Source organism: Macaca mulatta, chromosome X (assembly GCF_049350105.2).
Source record: "Macaca mulatta isolate MMU2019108-1 chromosome X, T2T-MMU8v2.0, whole genome shotgun sequence".
NCBI lineage: Eukaryota > Metazoa > Chordata > Mammalia > Primates > Cercopithecidae > Macaca > Macaca mulatta.
The window spans coordinates 93,144,260-93,167,661 of record NC_133426.1 but is presented as its reverse complement, the minus strand read 5'-3'; the positions used below and the strand labels follow the sequence as shown (position 1 = coordinate 93,167,661).

The 23,402-nt window shown below is 37.1% G+C and overlaps 1 protein-coding gene across 1 annotated transcript in view; it reads right to left on the bottom strand.

The window, feature by feature from the left end:
- The window catches only part of DACH2 (dachshund family transcription factor 2), a 198,832-nt gene that overhangs the window by 96,581 nt on the left and 78,849 nt on the right, over positions 1-23,402 (bottom strand). The window contains exon 4 of the mRNA XM_015127763.3: positions 1,528-1,663. Coding sequence (XP_014983249.3) covers positions 1,528-1,663 — 136 coding nt within the window. The remainder of the gene's footprint in view (positions 1-1,527; positions 1,664-23,402) is intronic.

Genomic DNA, 23,402 nt, shown 5'->3' with positions numbered 1-23,402 from the left:
ACTCTCGTTCTTTCTAAGACTTTCTTGAATCAGTCGTACACAATGTTGTAACAACCAGGTAGTCTATGTCAGAGAAAAGAGTAAAGCTAGAAGATGTCTATCAGGTCTTCCAGGAATTAAACTTACTCTCTGAGAGACATTAGCCTCAAGCTCTGATCTACTGGTTCTTAACCCTGGCAGAACATAAGAATCTACGGAAGAAATGCTGAAAAGCAAAACAAAATACTGCTGCCCAGGCTCTATTCCAGACCAAGTGAATCAAACTCTGAGCATGTGGCCTCAGCATCCATATTAATAAAAACTCCATAGGTGATTATATTTGGGAGCCAGATGTGAGAAACACTATGCTCACCATGAAGCTAAAGAGCTCCAAAAAACATATAATACTGACAAGCTAAGTGAGTTTTGGATTAATTTCCCCAAGGGATAGTCTTCATCCTTCTGAAATCTAAAACCTTCCTTAATCTCCCAAATTTCTCTTCCCCCAAGAAAATACATTATTTTGGAAAGGCTGAAAGCAATAGCTATTATGAGCTGTAAACATTCACAGTTCACTTAAAGAACTTCCCCCCTTTAAGACTAAAGGGATAGCAAAAATCATTATGCCAAAAATAAATGGGTACATAGGAGATCGGACTGTGTAGGTACAGAAGATTAATGAAGATTTTACCTAACTCAACTGATCGGTAATTACTATACACTAAATGAGAATTTGTTACAGCTGAATGTACCTGTCGACTTCTATATACCTGAGTAGAATTAGATAGCAGGAAATGATAAGTAATCAAAGTCAAGTCACACAGAGAAGAGTAATTTTTATCACCCACACTTCCTTGGCACTTTTTTCACATAATGTTTCATTTCACCTCTCAATAATCCAGCGCATTAGACAGGGTGATAAGGTTTTTTTCCATATAATAAGTAAAGAAACTCATCGTGGTTAAGTGGCATACACAAGATGTTATAGCTAGTTAGTGCCAGACCTACAGCTAGACTAAAGTTCCCAATATGCCACATCACAACCAATTTCTGGAATAGTGTCTATGGCGTAAGGCTTCTGAGACAACAAAATATATATAAACATAGGGGAAATCATGTTAAATATTTGTGATCTAAGTTGTTGAGATTGTGGCAAATCTTATATTGATTCACTTTTTTTCACTCTTAAAAGGGGAACTGCCTAAAGGATATTTCAACTTCCCTTATTCAAAAAGATGTTGTGACTGTGTCAGGTGTATTGTATCACATATAGAACTCACATATACTCTACAAACAGTTCATCATATTAATTCCATGAGATTGAATGATACAGTAAAGGAAGATCTTTGCAGAGAACAAATTTCTAATAATGTAAGTTTCATTTTGTTGGTCATATTGTTTCAGCAATTACGAATGACCAACTTTCAAAAAGCTATTTATATTAAAGAGGTGTCAGCTTCCCCAGCTTTTCCCTCTCCTCTATTTTTCCTAACAACTAATTTCCTGAAACAATATTTTTCAATTACCTGTTTCCGAAAAGTTACTCACCCATTCTTTCCAAGTGATGATCCATCTGAGAGGGAGAACTGGACACACTGCTGCTGGAGTGGGAAGAGGTCTGGCTCCCAGGACGATGATTCTCTTCCAGAGAAGGAGCAGGAGAAGGACTCTCTGGGATCCGCTCCTGACACAAAAGGAAACCCAAAAGGAAATGTCATCTATGCGCCAAGTTTTTATGTTGGTTGAGTCCATACATTTGAAATGCTGACCTCTCACTTATTGTGAAAGTGTACTCATCTACTATAATTCGTCTTACAAACATATCTTTTTTTTTATTATACTTTAAGTTCTAGGGTACATGTGCACAACGTGCAGGTTTGTTACATATGTATACATGAGCCATGTTGCTGTGCTGCACCCATCAACTCGTCATTTACATTAGGTATATCTCCTAATGCTATCCCTCCCCCCTCACCCCTCCCCACAATAGGACCCGGTGTGTGATGTTCCCCTTCACGTTTCAAAAAATATATCTTTAAACAAAAATATATTTTTGATTCTTATGAAATTAATAAAATATCATGAGGGCTAAATTATGGAAAAAGACAAAAAAGCATATGGTAAAGGGTCAAGAAAAGTTAATTTCCATGTGCTCTCCTAAAAACTTCATAAATGATTAATAGTGTAGGTGTGTTTTGAAGGTTATTGTTATTGTAACTTCTAGATTGATGTAAAGTTCATAGCAAGGCCTGAAGGGTGATACTCCTATCTCATTAAGAAGGAGAACTCCCAAATGTAAAGACTTGAGAGCCCTGGAATAAAACTCACAAATCGTGGCCCCTGGTACAAGTTGAGCTTTTCTGTGTGGACAAAATTTATGCAAATAATATGCTTGTATATTAGACACTTGTAACCTCTCAGACCTTAATAACTTATGTTGAATTCTGCCAACAAAATATTTTAATAGCCTGGGCACGGTGGCTCATGCATGTAATCTCAGCACTTTGGGAAGCCGAGGAGGGTGGATCACCTGAGGTCAGGAGTTCAAGACAAGTCTGAGCAAAATGGTGAAACCCCATCTCTACTGAAAATACAAAAATCAGCCAGGCATGGTGGCAGGCACCTGTCATCCCAGATATTCGAGAGGCTGAAGCAGAAGAATCCCTTGAACCCAGGAGGCGGACATTGCAGTGAGCCGAAGTCGTACCACTGCACTCCAGTCTGGGCAAAAAGAGCGTAACTCCATCTCAAAAAAGTATATATATTTTAATAGTCACAGTACATGATTATTTTTTTCAAACTTAACGCTACTATCTATCAAGGTCACTTCTTCTAGTATTCCATAGATTTTTTGTAGTTTTCAGTAATGAATTTTAATAAAATATTTTTGCATACTTCTTCAGTAATTATTATGGCTCTCAAGACTTCTGATTATTAAAATTGCTATAAAACACTGAAGCTATTCACTGTTTATGCATCACAAATTGATGAATAAATCGAAATCATTAAGTTAATTTGATCAATAAAAGAACCAAATTGCAGTGCTTATGCACATATTCAATAAATGTGACTGGGTGATAGACATGCTGGGACAGAGAATGTTCTATAAAATATTTAATTCATCCATAATAAATTTCTTCAATTAAATGTTGTGGCTAATTATCTGTAATCACATCATTATTCTAATCACCATAACATTAAGAAATAATTTGTCAAATATGTGCTTGTACATTTCCACATTGATTTTGCATGAGAAGCCCAAATAACCCCCCTAAAAACTGTTTGTTTAATGCAAAAGTAATAGCATGAGAGTTAAAATTTATTATTTCATTAGTAGTAGTTAACATTATCCAATGTCTGGCATTGCAGTAGGCACAATGATGCCACCTCCCCAACTTAAAATCTCCAATCCACATCTTAATCCTAAGAACCTGTGAATTTGTTACTTCACGTGGCCAAAGGGACTTTGCAGATGCAATTGAGAATTGTGGAATAGGGAGATTATACTGGATTATCTTAGTGGACCCAATCTAATCACCAGGATTCTAAACTGTGGAAGACACAGGCAGAAAAGAAGGGTCAGAAGGAGAAATGATTGCAGAGGAATTGTCACAGAGATGCAACATGGCTGGCTTTGAAGATGGAAGAAGGGAGCCATGAGCAAAGAAATGTGAGTGGCCTTTAACAATAAACACTGGGCATTTCTAGAGGGGGAGAGAGGGAAAGGGGAAGGGCTGAAAAACTACCTATTAGACACTATAGACACTACCTAGGTGACGGGACCATTAGTACCCTAAACCTCACCATCACATAATATATCCATGTAAAAAAACCTGCACAGGTATCTCGTATATCTAAAAGAAAAGTTGAAATTATTTTAAAAGAAGAAAAGAAAATAGATAAGAGATTCTTCTCTGGAGCCTATAGAAAGAAATGCAGCACACCTTGACCACACCTCGCTTTTAGCCTAGTGAAACTCATGTCCAACTTCTGACCTACAGAACCCCAAGATAATAAATTTGCACTGTGCTAAACCACTAAATTTGTGGCAATTTGTTATAGCAACAATAGAACACTAATACGGTCATCAATGTAGTATGCATATTGTTAAATTTTGCTTTACATTATTGCTTAGCATTTCATTAACATCCAATAACTTTAGTGAGATGAATAGACTTTGAGTATATTACCTGTAGTTTATGCTAATTAAATACCAACAATTTTAAATGTATATTACATGTTAAGGACTTTATAGCTGTTGTCATGCCTCCAAAACAATGTTTCCAAACAGAGTAGAATACTGATACATTTCTCTTATATTTAGTATGCAGGAAAATATCTGCTTATCACATAATGTCTGCCAGGAAAAATAAAAAGAAATATAGAAGCAAAGCAGAAGAAAAGAATCAAGTTTTTTCCCCTAATCATTCTATTCACATTTTGGAGGGATGGTACGGGTACTGAAAGCAATATCCATACAGCCCTTCTATCATACGCTTTCAATTTTGAAAAATAAACTTGTAGTTTATCAGTTGTGAAATTCAACTTAAACTATAATGCTTTAAAATATATTATTTAAATAGTATGTGTGTGCATGTGTGTGTGCATGTGTGTACACGCGCACACACACACGCGCACACACACACACCAGTGAAAGGAATTTAATATATGTGGCCTTTTTTTTTTTTGTCTTTCATCATTGTGTCTCACTGATTCCACGCCAAAATATGTGCAAAAACTGCAGAACATTTGCTATTTGTGTTTGAATTCCAACACTGAAAATGTCCTTTAAATATGTGTAATTCAATGAACTATATTTATCTCTAATGGACCTCTGAATGAATGGAGAGGGACAAAGTGCAGCAGTTATTGTGAAAAAATAAAACTGACAAAAGGAAAATCACTGTGTAATAGCAAACTGGCATCACATATACAGCAATGCATGCTGCTGTAATAAAAATAAACAATTTTTGAGTGATCCATGCAGTTTCACGGTTTAATAAACAAGAGAGTCCAACTGACAGTGATACTTGGCCTTGCTCACTCCCCCTAATAAAAGCTGAGTTCTCATTATGAATACATAAAAATCATAAGAACACCTATATGAATAGAAAATATCATGAATGTTAACAAAAATGAAATTGATATTAACTCATATTAAGAAAAAATAGTGGATTCCTCTAACATATTTAAAATTAGCATAGGATCAAACAATATAAACTCCAATAATTTACACTGAAACTCCTTCTTTGCATTTTCAGCAGCATCTTATGTGAAACAATGAACTAACTTTGAGAACATAATTTAGAAGGTGACTATTAAGAGTGACAGTAATATTTTGCATGAAGCAAATTTTCTCCTTTAAGATTTTGTAGCCTGTACTTACCAAATTTGACCAAGGTTCAGTCCGTTGTTATTTTTCTAAGGCAGCACAGAAGTCAGACTTTTTACACCACGCAAACCTTGTTATGTGAATGCAGTGTCTTATATTGATTAAGACTTAGGTGTTGTGTTTTTTTTAATCTCTGTGGAAGTGGAATGTTTAAGTTCTCCTAAAATAATGAATAATTATATGAACAATTTCTTCTTTGCAAGTAAACAGATCCATTTCTTAGCCCTATAATAAGTATGCATCTATTTAGCTACTTAACTGCAATATGCTTTGGTTCATTAGGTGGCTACTGTTGTGTCTCAGCCTAGTTAAAATTTCACAGCAAGTTAATCTGTTTTATTACAAATGAGAACACAAGCGATAATGTTTTCACCATTTGCCAAATACGGGGTTAACAGTATTTGCAACAAATCAATAAGTACATTTAAAAAGGAAACTTGCAAATCTAAAACCCCAATCATTTTTACTCATTGATAAGTTCATTTACATGGCATTTATGACTTTTACAACCCTGTTACTTTTTGCATATTTAATTTATGCTCCACCGAAAACAACTGTAGCTCCTATGAACCACAGAAGTCTTCTCCAAATCCAAAGTAGCAAAGGACAGAGATTTCCAAAATGTATATATTCTCACAATTCCTATTTTTCCCAGTAATTAGTAATACTATCTTCAATAATAACTCAGATTCTGATGTGTACTTACATAGTTCAAGGACTTTGCTTAAAAAGAATAAGTTGTTATAGAAAATGTTATTAATTAGTACACATAATCCCTTCTTCTACTATACCAGTTCCTTTTCTTTAGAGGTATATCACAAATGGTTAAAAATGATGCCCATTATATCAAAGTATTTGAAAGTACAGTTGAACCTTCATAAAGGATGGGACAATGTTTAGAAAACTGAGTTTTTTATCACAGTCAATTTGGCTTAGGATTCAGTTTATTGGCACTAAAGTATCAACTCTGACCATGTTCACAGAGGTCATTTATTTCATTTCAATATATTGTTTTGCATTCTTGGAAATATGGAAGTATACACAGAATTTACGAAGTATTAACACATTTGTGTTAAGTATCTCTACCATGTGGTAATATGTATGTGTACATGTTCCATTGCCTTTTAAAAACAACTGTGTCAACGTTGAATTGCCTCTGATATTTTATTATATTGATTTCTTTCAAGAATTCAGTAGAATTATGTAATATATGTCTTATTTTTATTTAGTTTGACTTCAACTCTCATTGTAATTACTCTTCCAAATGTTAATCTATTAATGAGTTCCTCAAGGATTTAATGGCATTTTGCTGCTGAAGAGTGGCTTTTGGAAGTTTATTTGAATGCTGAATATTTTATTCATGTATTCGTCTTGATATTTCATATTTAATTGATATGCTTCTTCTGTGTTGTCACCAGAGTTCTGCAGAAACAGAACAGATTGTAACTTGAAAGACTTTAATAATAAAACCAGAGACGGTAAAATAAAAATTTGCTCTTTGTTATTACCAACTTGGCTTACCACTAAATAGGGGGGGTAATTTGATGCCCAAAGTTGGTTTATCTAAAAACCTTTGGAAGCATGACACTTTATGGATGTTTATGAAACAATTCAAGAATTGGTCTGTGTTCTACAATCAGCAATTTACCATTGAATTTAAATTAACAATGATGAATATAGCGAAGTTTTCATAAACTTAAAAAATGGAAAAAGGGCTCTTGAGGTTAAAAAGGAAAAATTATGCAATTTAGTAATTGTTAAACTCCCTATTCCAGGGTAGAAGCTATCACAACATACATATTTCATTAGTCTATGAAACAGTGAGTCCACAATACTCTTACCTTGTTTCTCAAGGAGTGTTTAAGAAACTCACCACTCAGAAAAAATATTCTAGATATTGGGAGCTTTCACTCTTCAGTGGTTTTGAAGGCATAATTGCAATCCTGAATTAGAAGAGGCAATATAATAGTATGCATAAAAAATAATGCCAGATTGGGGGTGCAGCTGGAATACGTAAGCATGAGAGTGGAAAATAATACACACAACCTATGTGTGACCGATGTGGTGTTTGAACAAAGAATCCTCTCCTCTCTTTAATGTGATGAACCTGTCCTGGAAAAGGCTCACAGATTAAGGGAATCAGCCATAATATCTGACCATAGCCTAAAATACCTTCAAGTGGGAGAATGGATAGCTCAATGGGAAAAATGCATGGTTTCCAAGTTATGTTGTGGGCTTGTTACTCTGCCACCCACCCAAACAAACAAACAAACACAAACAACCCTTAATGCCCACTCAATGCATCTTCATCTCATGCTCTGAGATAGTAATAGCTTTCTCTTTCCACAGAGCACTTAGACTGAGACCCAAGTAGTGATTTTTGTCAGTGAATTTGAATTATCACACAAAAACCTCTCTGTGTTGACTAATTTTAATACCAGATGTTCACATGCTAATGCCACTGCCGTGTGACCATTTCCTATCAATTCATTAATCGCCAGCTGCTCAGCCAAACAAGAAACAGAGCTAATCAGATGGTGTTGGTAAACTGCCAAATAACAGCTTCCAACTTAAATTTCTTAAATGTGTTATCAGAAAAAAGCTATGGCACACTGACATTACACAGTTTCCCACAAATAGAGAAAGATGTATTGTAAGACACTTAAATATCAAACAGGGAATAGAATTCCATACCAGTAAGGTATTTGACCTATTTTTGTCTTCATGATTTTGCCACATTCAATAATATAATTTAAGGATTAATAGTCTTGCAAGCCTAATGATCATAATGCAATTCCAATTCATGTTATAGCTATATTATTTATTAGCAACACATGCTAATAGTTGAGCCAACACCAAAGGGATCTGAGCCAGAACTAAAATTTACCATGTGCCTTGTGTAGCAATATTCCCAAACTATCTATTGACAAAAAACAACAAGAAACATTTATTTGCAACTTGTAACGTCTTTTCCACTTTTGGATTTAAAGTCTGTATTAGTAATAATAATTTATGTTGGAAACACTCCCCAAAGTTTAATATCTAAAGTGACTCCTTTAGCTTTCATTCACTCATGCAACAAATATTTATTGACTGCCTGATGCACCCCACTGGGGATGAAAGGAAGGCATATGTATGTTTTCATATGCATTGTAGGTGCCCACGGTGCAAACTATACTAAATAATTCACATGTAAACATTCAAATATTATTTAAAATTAAACACCAACCAGATCAAATTTGATATTTAATTGGGCACCCTTCTCCAGCCCCCATCAGGCTCCTAATCTTTATTCTGGGGTATCAAATCAAGGCAACTATCACAGGTAAATCAATGCTGTAGGCCAATAACTGTAGGTGAATTTAAAGGTGGAGGTTCCCTTTGTCCCATTACTGGTGAGAGAACATACAGAAGAACCTACATAGAGGAAGCTACTTCTATCTCATGCTAGTTTTTGGCCACAATATGGTTTTCTACTTACTACTATATCTGTATGGATTCTTCAATGTAAAATATTGGTTAAAACATGCTGTGCACTTAGTAGGTGCCAAACATTACTCTAAATGTGTTAACATGCTTTATGTCACTTAGGCTTCTGTTAACACTATGAAGTAGGTACAATTATCATCCCCATTTCATTGAGACCATGAGGCAATCTGAGACACAGGTGGGTTAATTAATTTGCCTAAAGTCACATAACAAGGAATGGTAAAACCAGGATTCAAATCTAGGCAGATAGCAATTATACTATACTACCTCTAATGAAATCTGCTTCTGAATGCATCTTATTTAACTAACAAATTATGATGGCTCTAGCCAGAAGTGGTCCTTTTGGGGGTGGAGCCTATCTATGTCTGTTTCTTTTCTGTGTTTTGGACAAAGCAATATGACAGAGTCTTTTGCATACATTCAACATTTGCTAAATCAGTGAATTCTGTTTTCTAACAGAAAGTGATGAAGATAATAGTACAATAAGCCAAAAGTCAACAGTAGCTGTCCTTTCTGGGTAACTGAAAGTATAATTTCCAGACGCTTGCTGATTTTTAAATCTTTATTATCCTTCTTTGTTCTCAAAATTATGGATGGTTCTAGACCTTCCATTCACCCTATTTAATGGAGTTCTGTTCAATGGAACTTTCTACAATGATGAAAACATCCTATAATTGTGCTCTCTAATACAATAGCCACAAATAACATGCGGCTATTGAGCACTTGAAATGTGACTAATTTGGTAACTGAAGTTTGAATTTTACATTTTTATTTAAGTTAAAATACCCACACATGCCTAATGGCTACCATTATGGGCAGTGTTGCTATAGTAGATATATCCTATGCATCTAAGATGCACTGTTAATTATTTAAATCCATGGAAGCAAGGAAATCTATAAGACTATGTAAGAAATACATATTTTCTTTGGAATATAAGCTTCTAAAAGTTATATCACTTCTGAGACCTAAAATGAAAAAGACTTAGCCAGGTGTATTTTCCCTTTTGGTAGCTTTCACTATTTGAGGATATTTGTAGGCATCCACACTTCTAATCACCAAACATTTTTTTTAACCAATATTTACATGCTGATAAAAAATGATCTAAATGCAATTAAGCTAAACTCCCTTCCAATTTAATACCATTCTCTGTTAAAGTGGTATAAACTGGTAAACAAACTTTATTCATTCACTTTTATAGAGAATTTTCAAACACTTAGTTAATGTGTTATGCTTTGTTGAAGGTATTGAAAAGTAAACTGGTTGGAAAAGTTTTTGTTGTTTGCTTTGCTTAATAGATATAAGAAAAGGTTGTCATGGAGAGTCTGAAGTGATACCCATTTCATATTTAGTATAATATTTTTAAAGGAGGCTGCTGCCTTGGACCTGCTCAAGCTAGAGCCAATTGTTAAATATTCATTAATTTTGTGAACCAGTTGTTAAGCTGTTGGTAACCTGAAATCTGCCATGATAGAAATATTTACACCAAGAAAATTGGCAAATGTTATAAATAACAGTTTTCTTCTTATTTTGATTTGTTTTGCTTTTGGAGAGCTGGTTTTTAGGCATATCACTGGATGCTGGCCCCAAAATTATAAAATCTGAAACACTGAATGTATAAGTCCATTATAGAAATTAGAAGTTTTTCTTTCATCCTAACATTCAACATTACCTGATTAAGCAAATATTAAGTTCATGAATAAGTACACAAGTTCTGTGTTCATTTGAGCCTATGAGCATTCAAACAAACAAAACTAGACTTGTAACATTCTGAAAATAAATGTATTTTGTGAGTATGCACTCAATCACAGTTGCATATATCCCATAGCTTTCTTTTTAGGAATGTGAAAAATAAGAGACAAAAATAGCACACTAACAAATCACCCAGTATTAAAATTTTAAGCAATGTGAAGGTAGATTAATATAAATAATTATAGGTAGTTTCACTTCTTTTTATAACTCAAAAACCCTGGTCTCATAAGGCATAAAAGCAAACTCTACCATGTTTTCAAAAGAGAAAATACGGGTTCATTTTGTCTATCTAAATACTTAATAGAGAATTATATAATTATTTATTTTGTTCATTATTTGTCTCTCCCATTTAAATCATAAACCTTGAGCACTACCTGATACACAATAGTGATTCAATGAGTAGAAAACAAAAAATATGAATGAACCAAAAAATTTTTTAAACCAGATACCAGTGGCTTCATTTGATTCAATTAATTGTTAACAAATAAGCCTGCCAGCAAATGACAAATTGACTTGTTTGAATTGAAATGAAAAGTTAACATGGCTTACAGATTAGCCTAATCAGTTTTCAGATGTAAACTATAATTTAAATATAAACTTTATATGCAAATATAGAAGTAAAGTATAAAGAAAGCAAGATCCATTTTGCAGAAAGGAAAACTGAAGTGCAAAAATATTTTAAAAGTTGCTCCTAGGACCTTTGTCTGGAAATACTAAATGTTAGAAATAAGTATGATTTGTATAGCCAGTCATTTATTAACTTGATATATTCTATGCATCATATAATCCTATTATTCAAAGAATATACTAGAAGACGAGCTTCCAGTGGAATTAGTGATCCAAGTATTATGATCATCAGTGACAAGCATTAGCACAGGCATCAGCTTAACATAAACCAAGCTAAAGAAGAGTGGCATGTGTTTTGGCATGTGTTTAGAAGGACACTGAAAACATGTTTCAATATCACAGCTTGCTTTTTTTTTAATCCCAGGGATTTTAAAAAATGATATGGCAAAAAGGATGTCTTATGCAGTTCTTGCATTCCTACAAATAAATACCCGATACTGGGTAATTTATAAAAAAAGAGATGTAATTGGCTCATGGTTCTGCAGGAGGCACAGGAAGAATAGCACTCGTATCTGCTTCTCGAGAGACTTCAGGAAGTATTTACTCATGGAAGTTGAAGCAGGAGCAGGCATATCATATGGCTAGAGCAGGAACAAGGGTGGGGAGGTAGGTGCAACACATTTTTAAATAACCAGATCTCATGTGAACTCAGAGTGAGAGCTCACTTATCACCAGGGGAATGGCCTGAGACATTCACAAGGGATTTGCCCCTATAATCCAAACACCTCCCATCAGGTCCCACCTCCAACATTGGGGATTACATTTCAATAGGAGATTTGAGCAGGAACAAATATCCAAACTATATCATTCCACCCCTAGACTCCCCCAAATCTTTTGTCCTTTTCACATTGCAAAGTACAATCATGCCTTTCCAACAGTCCCCAAAAGTCTTGGCTTATTTCAGCATTAACTCAAAAGTCCAAAGTCCAAAGTCCCATGTGAGGCAAAGCACGTCCTTTCCACCTATGAGCCTATAAAACTAATTGCTTACTTAAAATCAATTAATTCAAATTACTTACTTCCAAGATACAACAGGGGTATAGGCATTGGGTAAACATTCATGTTCCAAAAGAGAGAAATCAGCTGAAAGAAAGGCCCTGCACAAGTTAAAAACCCCGCAGGGCAGTCATTAAATCTTAAAGCTCCAGAATAATCTCCCTTGACTTCATGTCCCACATCCCACAAAATAATCTCCCTTGACTCCATGTCCCAACTGCCCTTAACTCCAGGGAACACTAATGCAAGTGGTGGGCTCCTGAGTCCTTGGGCAGCTCTGTCCCTGTGGCTTTACAGAGTTCAGACCCTGTGCTGCTCTCATAGGTTGTTGTGCATCTGTGGCTTTTCCATACTGAAGTTGTAAACTGCCAGTGGATCTACCATTCTAGGGTCTTGGAGCCAGTGGCCCCTTTCTCATAGCTTCACTAGGCAGTGCCCCAGTGGGGACTCTGTGTCAAGGCTCCAATCCCATATTTTCCCTCTGCACTGCCCTAGTAGAGGTTCTCTGTGTGGGCTCTGCCCCTGCAGCAGGCTTCTGCCTGGACATCCAGGCCTTCTCATACATTTTCTGAAACCTAGCAAAGGCTGCTAAGTCTCATTCACTCAAGCATTCTGTGTGTCTGTAGTATTAACACCACACAGAAGCTGCCAAGGGATATGGTGGCTTGTGTCCTCTGGAGTAGTGGCAAGAACATTATCTGGGGTCCTTTGAGCTGAGGCTGGAGCTAGAGCAGCTGAGATGCAGGGAGCTGTGTCCCAAGGCTGTGCAGGGCAGCAGAGCCCTGGGCCTGGCCCAAGAAATAATTCTTCCCTCCTAGGCCTCTAGGCCTGTGATGAAGGGGCTGCATGAAGTTCTATAAAATACCTTTGAGGTCTTTTTCTCATTGTCTTGGATATTAGCACTTAGCTTTCCTTTAGTTATGCAAATATGTCTAGCAAATGGTTGCTCCATAGCCTGCTTTTATTTCTCTCCCAAAAAAGCTTTTTCCTTTTTTTGCCACATAGCTAGGCTGCAAATTTTCCAAACTTTAATGCTCTGCTTCCTGTTTAAATATAAGTTCCAACTTTTCATTATTTCTTTGCTTCCACATAAGAGCATATGTTGTTAGAAGCAGCCAGGCCACATCTTGAACACCTTGATGCTTAGAAGTTTCTTGTGCCAGATACCCTAGGTCATCACTCTCAAGTTCAAACTTCCACAGATCCCTAGGGCATGAACAGGACGCAAACCAGGATCTTTGTTAAGGTATAACACATGTGAAATTTGCTCCAGTTCCAAATAAATTCTTCATTTCTATCTGAGACCTCAGCAGCCTAGACTTTACTGTCCATATCCTCATCAGCATTTTGGTCACCACCATTTAATCAGTCTCTAATAAGTACCAAACTTTTCCGCATCTTTCTGTCTTATTTTGAGCCCTCCAAATTCTTCCAACCTCTGGCCATTACCCAGTTCTAAAGTTGGCTTCACATTTCAAGGTATCTTTAGAACAATGTTTTATCCCTCAGTACCAGTTTTCTGTATTAGGCATTTCTTGCATTGCTATAAACAAATACCTGAAAAAGGGGAACCTATAAGGAAAAAGGTTTAATTGGCTCATGGTTCTGCAGGTTGTGCAGGAAGCATATCACTGGCACCTGCTTTGGGGAGGCCTCAGGAAACTTTTACTTATGGTGGATGGTGAAGTGGGGGCAGACACATCACATGACCAGAGCAGGAGCAAGAGAATGTGATGGGGCACGTGCCACAGCCTTTTAAACAACTAGATCTTGTGTGAACTCAGAGTGAGAGCTCACTTTTCACCACAGAGATGCCCCAAGCCATTCATGGGGGATCCACCCTCATGATCCAAACACCTTCCACCAAGCCCAGGCTCCAACATTGTTTACATTTCAACATGAGATTTGGGTGAGGACAAATATCCAAACTATATCAAAAGGTAATTTTCATCTGAAGGAAAAAAATGACAATATGAGTAATGTAAACATTTCAAAATAATTTGATAGCTCTTTCTGTAAATTTTCACAAGTTTTATATAACTAAACACAAATTTTGGACCCTTTTTATAATGTGCCCTAGTCTCATACTACATCTTTCAAATTTTGAGTATTGTTTTTCTTTAGGTGTGTTTTAAATTGATTATAGTATACACAGCAAAGAGGTTTTGGGAAAGGCCACTATGACTTTTCTTAATTCATAGTGGATTTGTCAGAAGGAAATCAAATTTCATAGTGAAGACATTTACTTCTAATAATTAAATGTTAAATATTCTGATAATGCATATTTGGAAAGACAGTTTACCTACATGTTAAAAATGATATAAAAGACCTGGTGAATTAAACTAAGATATTTTGTAAAGTAATGAGTTATACAAATTTAAACATTTGTTTTATTATGTAAAACTGCTAGGATAATAAAATTTAAAGAACAGTGAGTACATATTCACATTTCAAACAGACTGTCTAAAAGAGAACACTAAAATTCAACAGAGACTCATGGGAAACCCCAAAGCAAGTAATGAGAGGGTTTGAAGCAGCTTACCAGGATGGGGGCTTGCTGGGGACCAAGAAAAGCTCCTGGACATGGGGAAAAGGAAAGGGAGAAACTCCCCAGGACTCCACACTCCTGCAACAGACTTTAGCAATCTTGGCTTATAGAAGAACCCATCAATCAACACAGGCCTTGGACCTAACATAGGGAGTTGCCTAGTGATTGCACAGAGGTGTTGATCCAGAAAGGGAATCCACCCAAAATCCCACAGGCTTCCAATCTCAGAGCAGCTTCAACCTGGAACCATTCTGAGAGACTAGATACCAAGGATCTAGATCCTGCTCCGAGGCAGCACTGACAAGGCTGTTGCCATTGCCAACACTGGACTGAGGAAGGATCTGGGAAACTGAGTGCTCCCATACACCGTTAGAACAATCTCCACCACCCTACTTGAGGCTGCTGTAAGACTGAGGCATAAGCAGACTTCACTTTCTGCAGCTTCTTATCCATGCTGCTCACCTGAGAGGTGCGCCACTCTCTCTGGTTATGGACCCACACCTGGTGCAATTTTGAGAGTGTAACACTGGGCTGTGCCCCACCACTGGGCAGAGTTTGAGCTGACTCTGCTGCATCTGCCACCTGGCTGAAGCGGGAGGAGACTGGACAATTCAACGCACTCCTAAAACAATTCCCTCTCCCCTGCTACAGCTGCTGTGAGATCAAGATGTGGACAGGCTGTACTTTCCAGAGTTACCTGCCCCTCCAGCTATAAGGAGCCCCACCCTCCCTGATGGCAGGTCTACAGCACAGCCATGACAGTCCATTCCTGAGAATTCCACTGGTGGCATGAGGACAACCCCACTTTTGCTTATCACACACAGCACCTGAAGTCACTACTTTCAAGGAAATGTCTCCTTGCCTAGACCCATATCCCCAGCACTCAAGCACGCCACGCAGGACCCAGGAAGTTTCCCAGCCAAGTTTATTATTGCTGGCACTTGATTGCTGCTTCCAGAGTCTGAAGTCATACTGACCCAATCTACCAATACCACAACAGATGACACCCACCCACATGTGCTACCAGCAGGCCAGGGGAACGAGCCTCCACAACCAATTGCAGGCACCAGCAACACGAGCGCAAACCACTTGATTTCAAGTGGGTTGCTCCATCTTCACTACTGCATTTAGTCACATCACACCAGCAGTCCAGGGGTCCTGGGAACCTGCCCAAATGCATGGTCCACCACTGTTATTACCAGCATCCAAACAAGCTACCTGGAGGCCCACAAATTGGCCCTTCAGGACTCATGAACACTGGTGCCTGTGTAAGCTGCTCTGGGGACTAAGAACAGGCAGATTCAGCCTATTGACGCCATCACTACTGCCTGAAGAATAGTCTATCTCGCATCCCATTTCTACAGCAAAATTTCAGCACAGGCTTAACACATAAATGTATCGTAACCCATGGAGGAAATCACAGATACCAATGACCCTGTATATTACAGAAAATATTGTATAGATTACCATGGGCACCCAAAGTCAAAGCCAAAGTATCTGACTCAACCAATAACATATATACATTTTCAGCAAAGTTTTCTTGTATAAAAGCAGTTCCAAAAACTTGGAAAAGCTACTGTTACCCCAGGAAGCATGATAAGCAAGGAAATATGACACAATAAAACCATAAAAAATTGATCAGGAAAAGAAATGAATCACAAAGAAATTATTGAATGACAGATAAAATATTCAAAATGTTAATTTTAGAGAAGCTCGATGACATGCAAGAGAAATCTGAAAACAAATGCAAATAAATTGGAAAATCAATTCAGGACATAAATGAGAAATTTACCGAGGAGACAGACACCGGTTTTTTTTGTTTTTGTTTTTTTTTAAACAAAAACAAACAAAAAAACAGAAATTCTAGAACCCAAAAGTTCATTGAAGGAAATACAAAGTACACTTGAATATTTCAGTAATAGACAAGACCAAGCAGAAGGAAAAGTCTCATAACATGAAGACCAGTCTTTTGAAATAATCCAGTCAGTCAAAAAAAAAAAAAAAAATTAAAAGAATGAATAAAGACTATAACATATTTTGAAGTACATAAAGCAACCAAACTTAAGAATTATCTGTGCTTCTGAGGAAGAAGAAAGAACCAAAAGTCTAGAAAACCTATATGAGGAAGTAATTTATGGAGATTTTGCATTTCTAGCAAGAGTGTCAGACATCTAAAGGAGACTTAGCAATCTCCAAGAGTATACACTGCGAAAAGGACTTCACCACACCATATTATAGTCAAAATATCTAAAATCAACAGGAAATAAATAATTTTAAAATCAGAAAGAGAAAAACATCTAGTCATCTGTAAAGGAATCCCCATCAGAAAGTGGAATTCTCACCTGAAATGTTACAGGTCAGAAGAGAATGGTATGACATTTTCAAAGTACTAAAGAAGAAAAAACTGCCAGACAAGCATTTTTCATCCACAAGAAGAAGCTTCATAAGTTAGGGAAAAATAAAATATTTCCCAGACAAGCAAACACAGAGAATTCTTCCCCACAATATTGATCATACATTAAATGTTCAAAAGAGTTTTAAACATGGAAACAAAACTTCGTTATTCACCATCATAAAAACACATGGAAGTATAAAACTCACAAGACTTACAAAACAGTCATACAAAGGAGAAAGAGAAATAATCAAATGACAACATGACAGAATTCTATCAAACAATAAAGAAACATAGAGAATAAGGAAAAAGCAAATAATCTGTAAAACCAATTAAAAGGAATAAAAAAACATGACAGGCACAAAACTTCACATGTCAACAATAACCTGGAATGTAAATGGATTAAATGCTACACTTAAGACATAGATGGGTGAAATAAATTAAAAAACATGATCCAACTATATGCTGATAACAAGAAGCTTTCCTGTAAAAACAAATACAGAATCAAAGAGGTGGAAAAAAAGATATTTCATGCAAATGAAAATCAAAAGTCAGCAGGAGTAGCCATATTTATATCAGTTACAACAGATTTTAAATCAAAAATAGTAAAAAAAAAAGACAACTCAATCACTATTGATAAAATGATCAATTCAGCAAGAGAATATCATGATTCTAAAAATACAAGCACCCAACATGGGAGAACCATTTATAGAATATTCTATCTGACAACTACAGAATATTCCTTTTCCTCATCAGCACATGGAACAGTGTCCAAGATAGACCATATACCTGGCCACAGAACAAGTCTCAACAAATTTTTAAAATTCAAATTCATATAGAGCATCTTCTCAGATCACAATGGAATAAAACTAAAAATCATTGAAAAGAAAAACTAAGGAAACTTCAAATATATGGAAATTAAACAACATGCTCTTGAGCAATCGTTGGCTTAAGGAAGAAATTAAGAAGGAAATCTAGAAATTTCTTAAAACAAGTGCAAATGGACCCACTACCTATCAAAATCTATGAGACAGACAAAAATTGTGCTGAGAGGGAAGTTTATACCATTAACTGCCTACTTCAAACATTTAGAAAGCTTACAAATTATCAACCTAACATCACACCTCAAGGAGAAAGAAAAGCAACCCCCCAAAAAAAAAATTAGCAGAAGAAATAAATATCAGAGCAGAACTAAATGAAATAAAGAACAAAAAAGTATGAAAAATCAACATGAGAAAATAGCTCTTTGAAAATGTAAACAAAATTGATAACCCATTAGCTAGACTAACAAAAGATACAAATAAAAATCAGAAATAAAAAAGGAGACATTACAAATGATTCCACAGAAAAATGAAAGATCATCAGAGACTACTATGAAGAAGTAAAAGCTTGCATACTTGAAAACCTAGAGGAAATGGATAAATTCCTAGAAACTTACATTCTCTTAAAATTGAACCAGGAAAAAATATAAAACCTGAGCAGAACAATAACGAGTAGTGAGATTGAATCATTAACAAAAATAATCATCAAACAAAATAAAGCCCGTGATCAGGTGTATTCACAGCCAAATTCTACTAACACCAATTATCCTGAAATTGTTACAAAAAGTTGAAGAACAGGAAAGTATCCCTAAATAATTCTATGAGGCCAGTAACATCCTGATAACAAAACCAGAGGGCAACACAACAATAAAAGGAAACTGCAGGCCAATATCCTTGAAAAGCATAGATGAAAATATCCTCAACAAAATATTAATAAATTAAGTCATGACACATCAAAAGGATAATATATAATGATCAAGTGTGTTTTATGCTAGGAATGTAAGGATGAATCTACATATACAAATCAATAAATGTCATAATCTCAGGATTATGTGGAAAACTACCCCCATGATTCAATTACCTCTACCTGGTCCTGCCCTTGACACTGGGGGATTATTACTATTCATGGTGAGATTTGGGTGGGGACACAGAACCAAACGTTATTACTGGGACTCCACTTTGGGATGCCAAGTTGAAAGAAGGGCTTGAGGTCAGGAATTCAAGGCCAGCTTAGGCAACATAGTAAGACGCCCACCTCTACAAAAATAAAAATAAAAAATAAAGAAACACATTAGCCAGGCACGGTGGAAAATGCCAGTAGACCCAGTTACTCCAGAGACTGAGGTAGGAGAATCACTTGAGCCCAGGAGCTTGCAGCTGCAGTGAGCTATAATTGTACCACTGCTCTCCAACTTGAGTGAGAAAGCAAAATGCTGTCTTTAAATAAAGAAATACACAAATACATAAATAAATACATAAATAGGATATATTACACAATCCAAATTAAAAACAAAAATCATATAATCATCTCAACACATGCAGAAAATGCGTTTAATAAAAATCCAACTTCCCTTCATGATAAAAGACCTCAATGAAATAAGGAGCCATAAAAGGAAAATACCTCAAAACAATAAGAACCATTATGACAAACCCACAACCAATATCATACTGAATGGAGAAAAGTTGAAAGTATTCTAAGAACTGGAACAAGACAAAGATGCCTGTTCTCACCAGTCTGATTCAACATAATACTGGAGTCCCAGTAATAAGGTTTGGCTCTGTGTCCCCACCCAAATCTCACCTTGAATAGTAATAATCTCCAAGTGTCAAGGGCAGGACAAGGTGGAAGTAATTGAATCATTGGGGTAGTTTCCCTCATGCTGTTCTCGTGATAGTGAGTGAGTCTCAGGATATCTGAAAGTTTTATAAGCGTTGGGCATTCATTTCCACTGCTGGCAGTCTTTCTCTCTCCTCCTGCCTTGTGAAGAGGTGCTTTCTGCCATGATTGTAAGTTTCCTGAGGCCTCCTCAGTCATGCAGAACTGTGAGTCAATTAAACCTCTTTTCTTTATAAATTACTCAGTCTCATAGCATCATGAGAATGAATTAATACAGTAAATTGTACTGAGATAGTAGGGCACTGCTGTAAACATACCCAAACATGTGGAAGCAACTTTGGAACTAGCTGGGTAACAGACGGAGATTGGAACAGCTTGGAGGGCTTAGAAGAAGACAGAAAGATGTAATAACGTTTGGAACTTTCTAGAGACTCGTTGAATGGGTTTGACCAAAATGCTGACAGTTACATGCACAATGAAGTCCAGGCTGAGGTGGTCTTAGATGGAGATAAAAAACGTGTTGGGAACTAGAATAAAGGTGACTCTTGCTATGCTTTAGCAAAGAGATTGGCAGCATTTTGCCCCTACCCTAGAGATCTGCGGAGCTTTGAACTTGAGAGAGATGATTTAGGGTATCTGGCGGAAGAAATTTCTAAGTAGCAAAGCATTCAAGAGGAAGCAGAGCACAAAACTTTGGAAAATTTGAAGGCTGATGATGCAATAGAAAACTCCCATTTTCTGGAGAGGAATTGAAGCCAGCTGCATAAATTTGCATAAGTAATGAGGAGCCAAGTGCTAATCACCAAGACAAAGGGGAAAATGCCTCCAGGCCAAGTAAGAGAGCTTCCCATCACAGGCTTGGATGCCTACCAGGGGGAATTGGTTTCCTGGGCAGGGTTCAGGGCCCCCCTGCTGTGTGCAGCCTAGGGACTTGGTGCCCTTTGTCCCAGCTGCTCGGCTAAAAGGGGCCAATATACAGCTCAGGTAATTGTTTCAGGGGGTGCAAACCCCAAGCCCTGGTGGTTTCCATGTGGTGTTAGGCCTGCAGGTGTGCAGAAGACAAGAATTGAGGTTCAGGGACCTCTGCCTAGATTTCAGAGGATGTATGGAAACCCTTGGATATCCAGCAGAAGTTTGCTGTGGAGACACAGTCCACAAGGAGAACCTCTGCTAGGGCAGTACAGAAGGAAAATGGAGCATGTGAGCCCCCACACGGAGTCCCCACTGGGACACTGCCTAGTGGAACATTGAGAAAAGGGCCACTGTCTTCCAGACCATGGAATGCTAGATCCACCAACAGCTTTCATCGTGTGCCTGGAAAAGCCACAGACACTCAACACCATCTTGTGAAGGCAGTCGGGAGGGGGCTGTACCCTGCGAAGCCACAGGGGCAGAGCTGCCCAAGGCCATGGGAGGCCACCTTTTGCATCAGCATGACCTGGATGTGAGACATGGAGTCAAAGAATATTATTAGGGAACTTTAAGGTTTAACGACTACCCTGTTGGATTGCAGACTTGCATAGGGTCTGTGTCTCCTTTGTTTTGGCAGAATTTCTCCCATTTGGAATGGCTGTATTTACCCAATGCCTGTTCCTCATTGTATTTAGGAAGTAACTAACTTGCTTTTGATTTTAGAGACTCATAGGCAAAAGGAAATTGCCTTGAGTCCTTTCTCAGATGAAACTTTGGACTTCGACTTTTGGGTTAATGCTGGGATGCGTTAAGATTTGGGGAGACTAGGCCAAGCGCAGTGGCTCAGGGCTGTAACTCCAGCACTTTGGGAGGCCAAGGCGGGCGGATCACAAGATCAGGAGATCAAGACCATCCCGGATAACATGGTGAAACCCCGTCTCTACTAAAAATACAAAAAATTAGCCAGGCGTGGTGGCGGGCGCCTGTAGTCCCAGCTACTTGGGAGGCTGAGGCAGGAGAATGACATGAACCTGGGAGGTGGAGCTTGCAGTGAGCCAAGATCGCATCACTGCACTCCAGCCTGGGCAACAGATGGAAACTCCATCTCAAAAAAAAAAAAAAAAAAAGATTTGCGGGGACTACTGAAAGGGTATGATTGTGTTTGGAAATGTGAGGACATGAGATTTTGGAGGGGGCATAGGTGGAATGATATGATTTGCCTCTGTGTCCCCACCAAAATCTCACCTCGAATTGTTATAACCCCCACATGTCAAGGGCAGGACCAGGTAGAGGTAATTGAATCATGGGGGGTGGTTTCCTCCATGCTGTTATTGTGAAAGAGTGAGTCTCATGAGATCTGATGATTTTATAAATGTCTGGCATTTCCCCTGTTGGCAGTCATTCTTTCTCCTGCTGCCATGTGAAGAGTTGCCTCCTGCCATGGTTGTAAGTTTTCCTGAGGCATCCCCAGCCATGTGGAGCTGTGAGTCAATTAAACATCTTTTTTTAATAAATTACCCAGTCTCAGGTATTTCTTCATAGCAGCTTGAGAATGAACCAATATACCCCAGCCAGAGCAATCACGCAAAATAAACAAATAAAAGGCATCCAAACAGAAAAGGGGAAGTCAAATTTTCCCGGTTCACTGATGACATGACCTACATCTAGAAAGCCTCAGTCTCCACCAAATATCTTTTGAATTTGAGAAATTAATTTAGTAAAGTGTGAAGATCCCTTTACAAAAATTGGTAGCATTTCTACATACCAATAATGATCCAGCAGATAATCAAATAAAGACGGCAATCCCATTTACAACAGCTAGTAAAGAATAAACTAAGAATAATTTTAGCCAAAGAGGTAAAAGATATCTACAAGGAAAACTACAAAACACTGGTGAAAGTAATTGTAGATGCCAAAAACAAATGGAAAAATATCCCTTGCTCTTGGATTAAAAAAACTAACATCATTAAAATTACCATACTATTCAAAGCAATCTACAGATTTAATGCAATCCCTTAAAAAAATCATTTTTCACAGAAATAGAAAATACTATCCTCAAAATCATATGGAACTAAAAAGGAGCCCGAATAGCCAAATAAATACTAAGCAAAAAGAATAAGGCTGGAGGCATCTCATTACTGACTTCAAATTATACTATAAGGCTACAGTAACCAAAGCAGCATGGTACTGATATAAAAATAGACACATATATCAAGGGAACAAAATAGGGAACACAGAAATAAAGCCAGGTACTCAGAGCCAACTCTTTTGTGACAAAATCAACAGGAATATACACTGGGGAAATGACATCCTTTTCAACAAATGGTGCTGGGAAAATTTGACTGTCATACACAGAAGAATGAAATTGGACCATTATCTTTCAGCAAATTCAAAAGTCAACTCAAGATGGATTAAACCCTTAAATGAAAGACATGAAATTATAAAAGTACTGTATAAATACCTAAGGAAAATTATCCTGGACATTGGTCTAGGCAAAATATTTATGAATAAGATGTAAAAAGCATAGGCAATAAAAACAAAAATAGACAAATGGGACTTAATTAAACTAAAAATCTTCTGCACAGCAAAAGAAATAATCAAGATTGAACAGGCAACCTACAGAATGGGAGATAATATTTGCAAATAATGCATGTGACAGG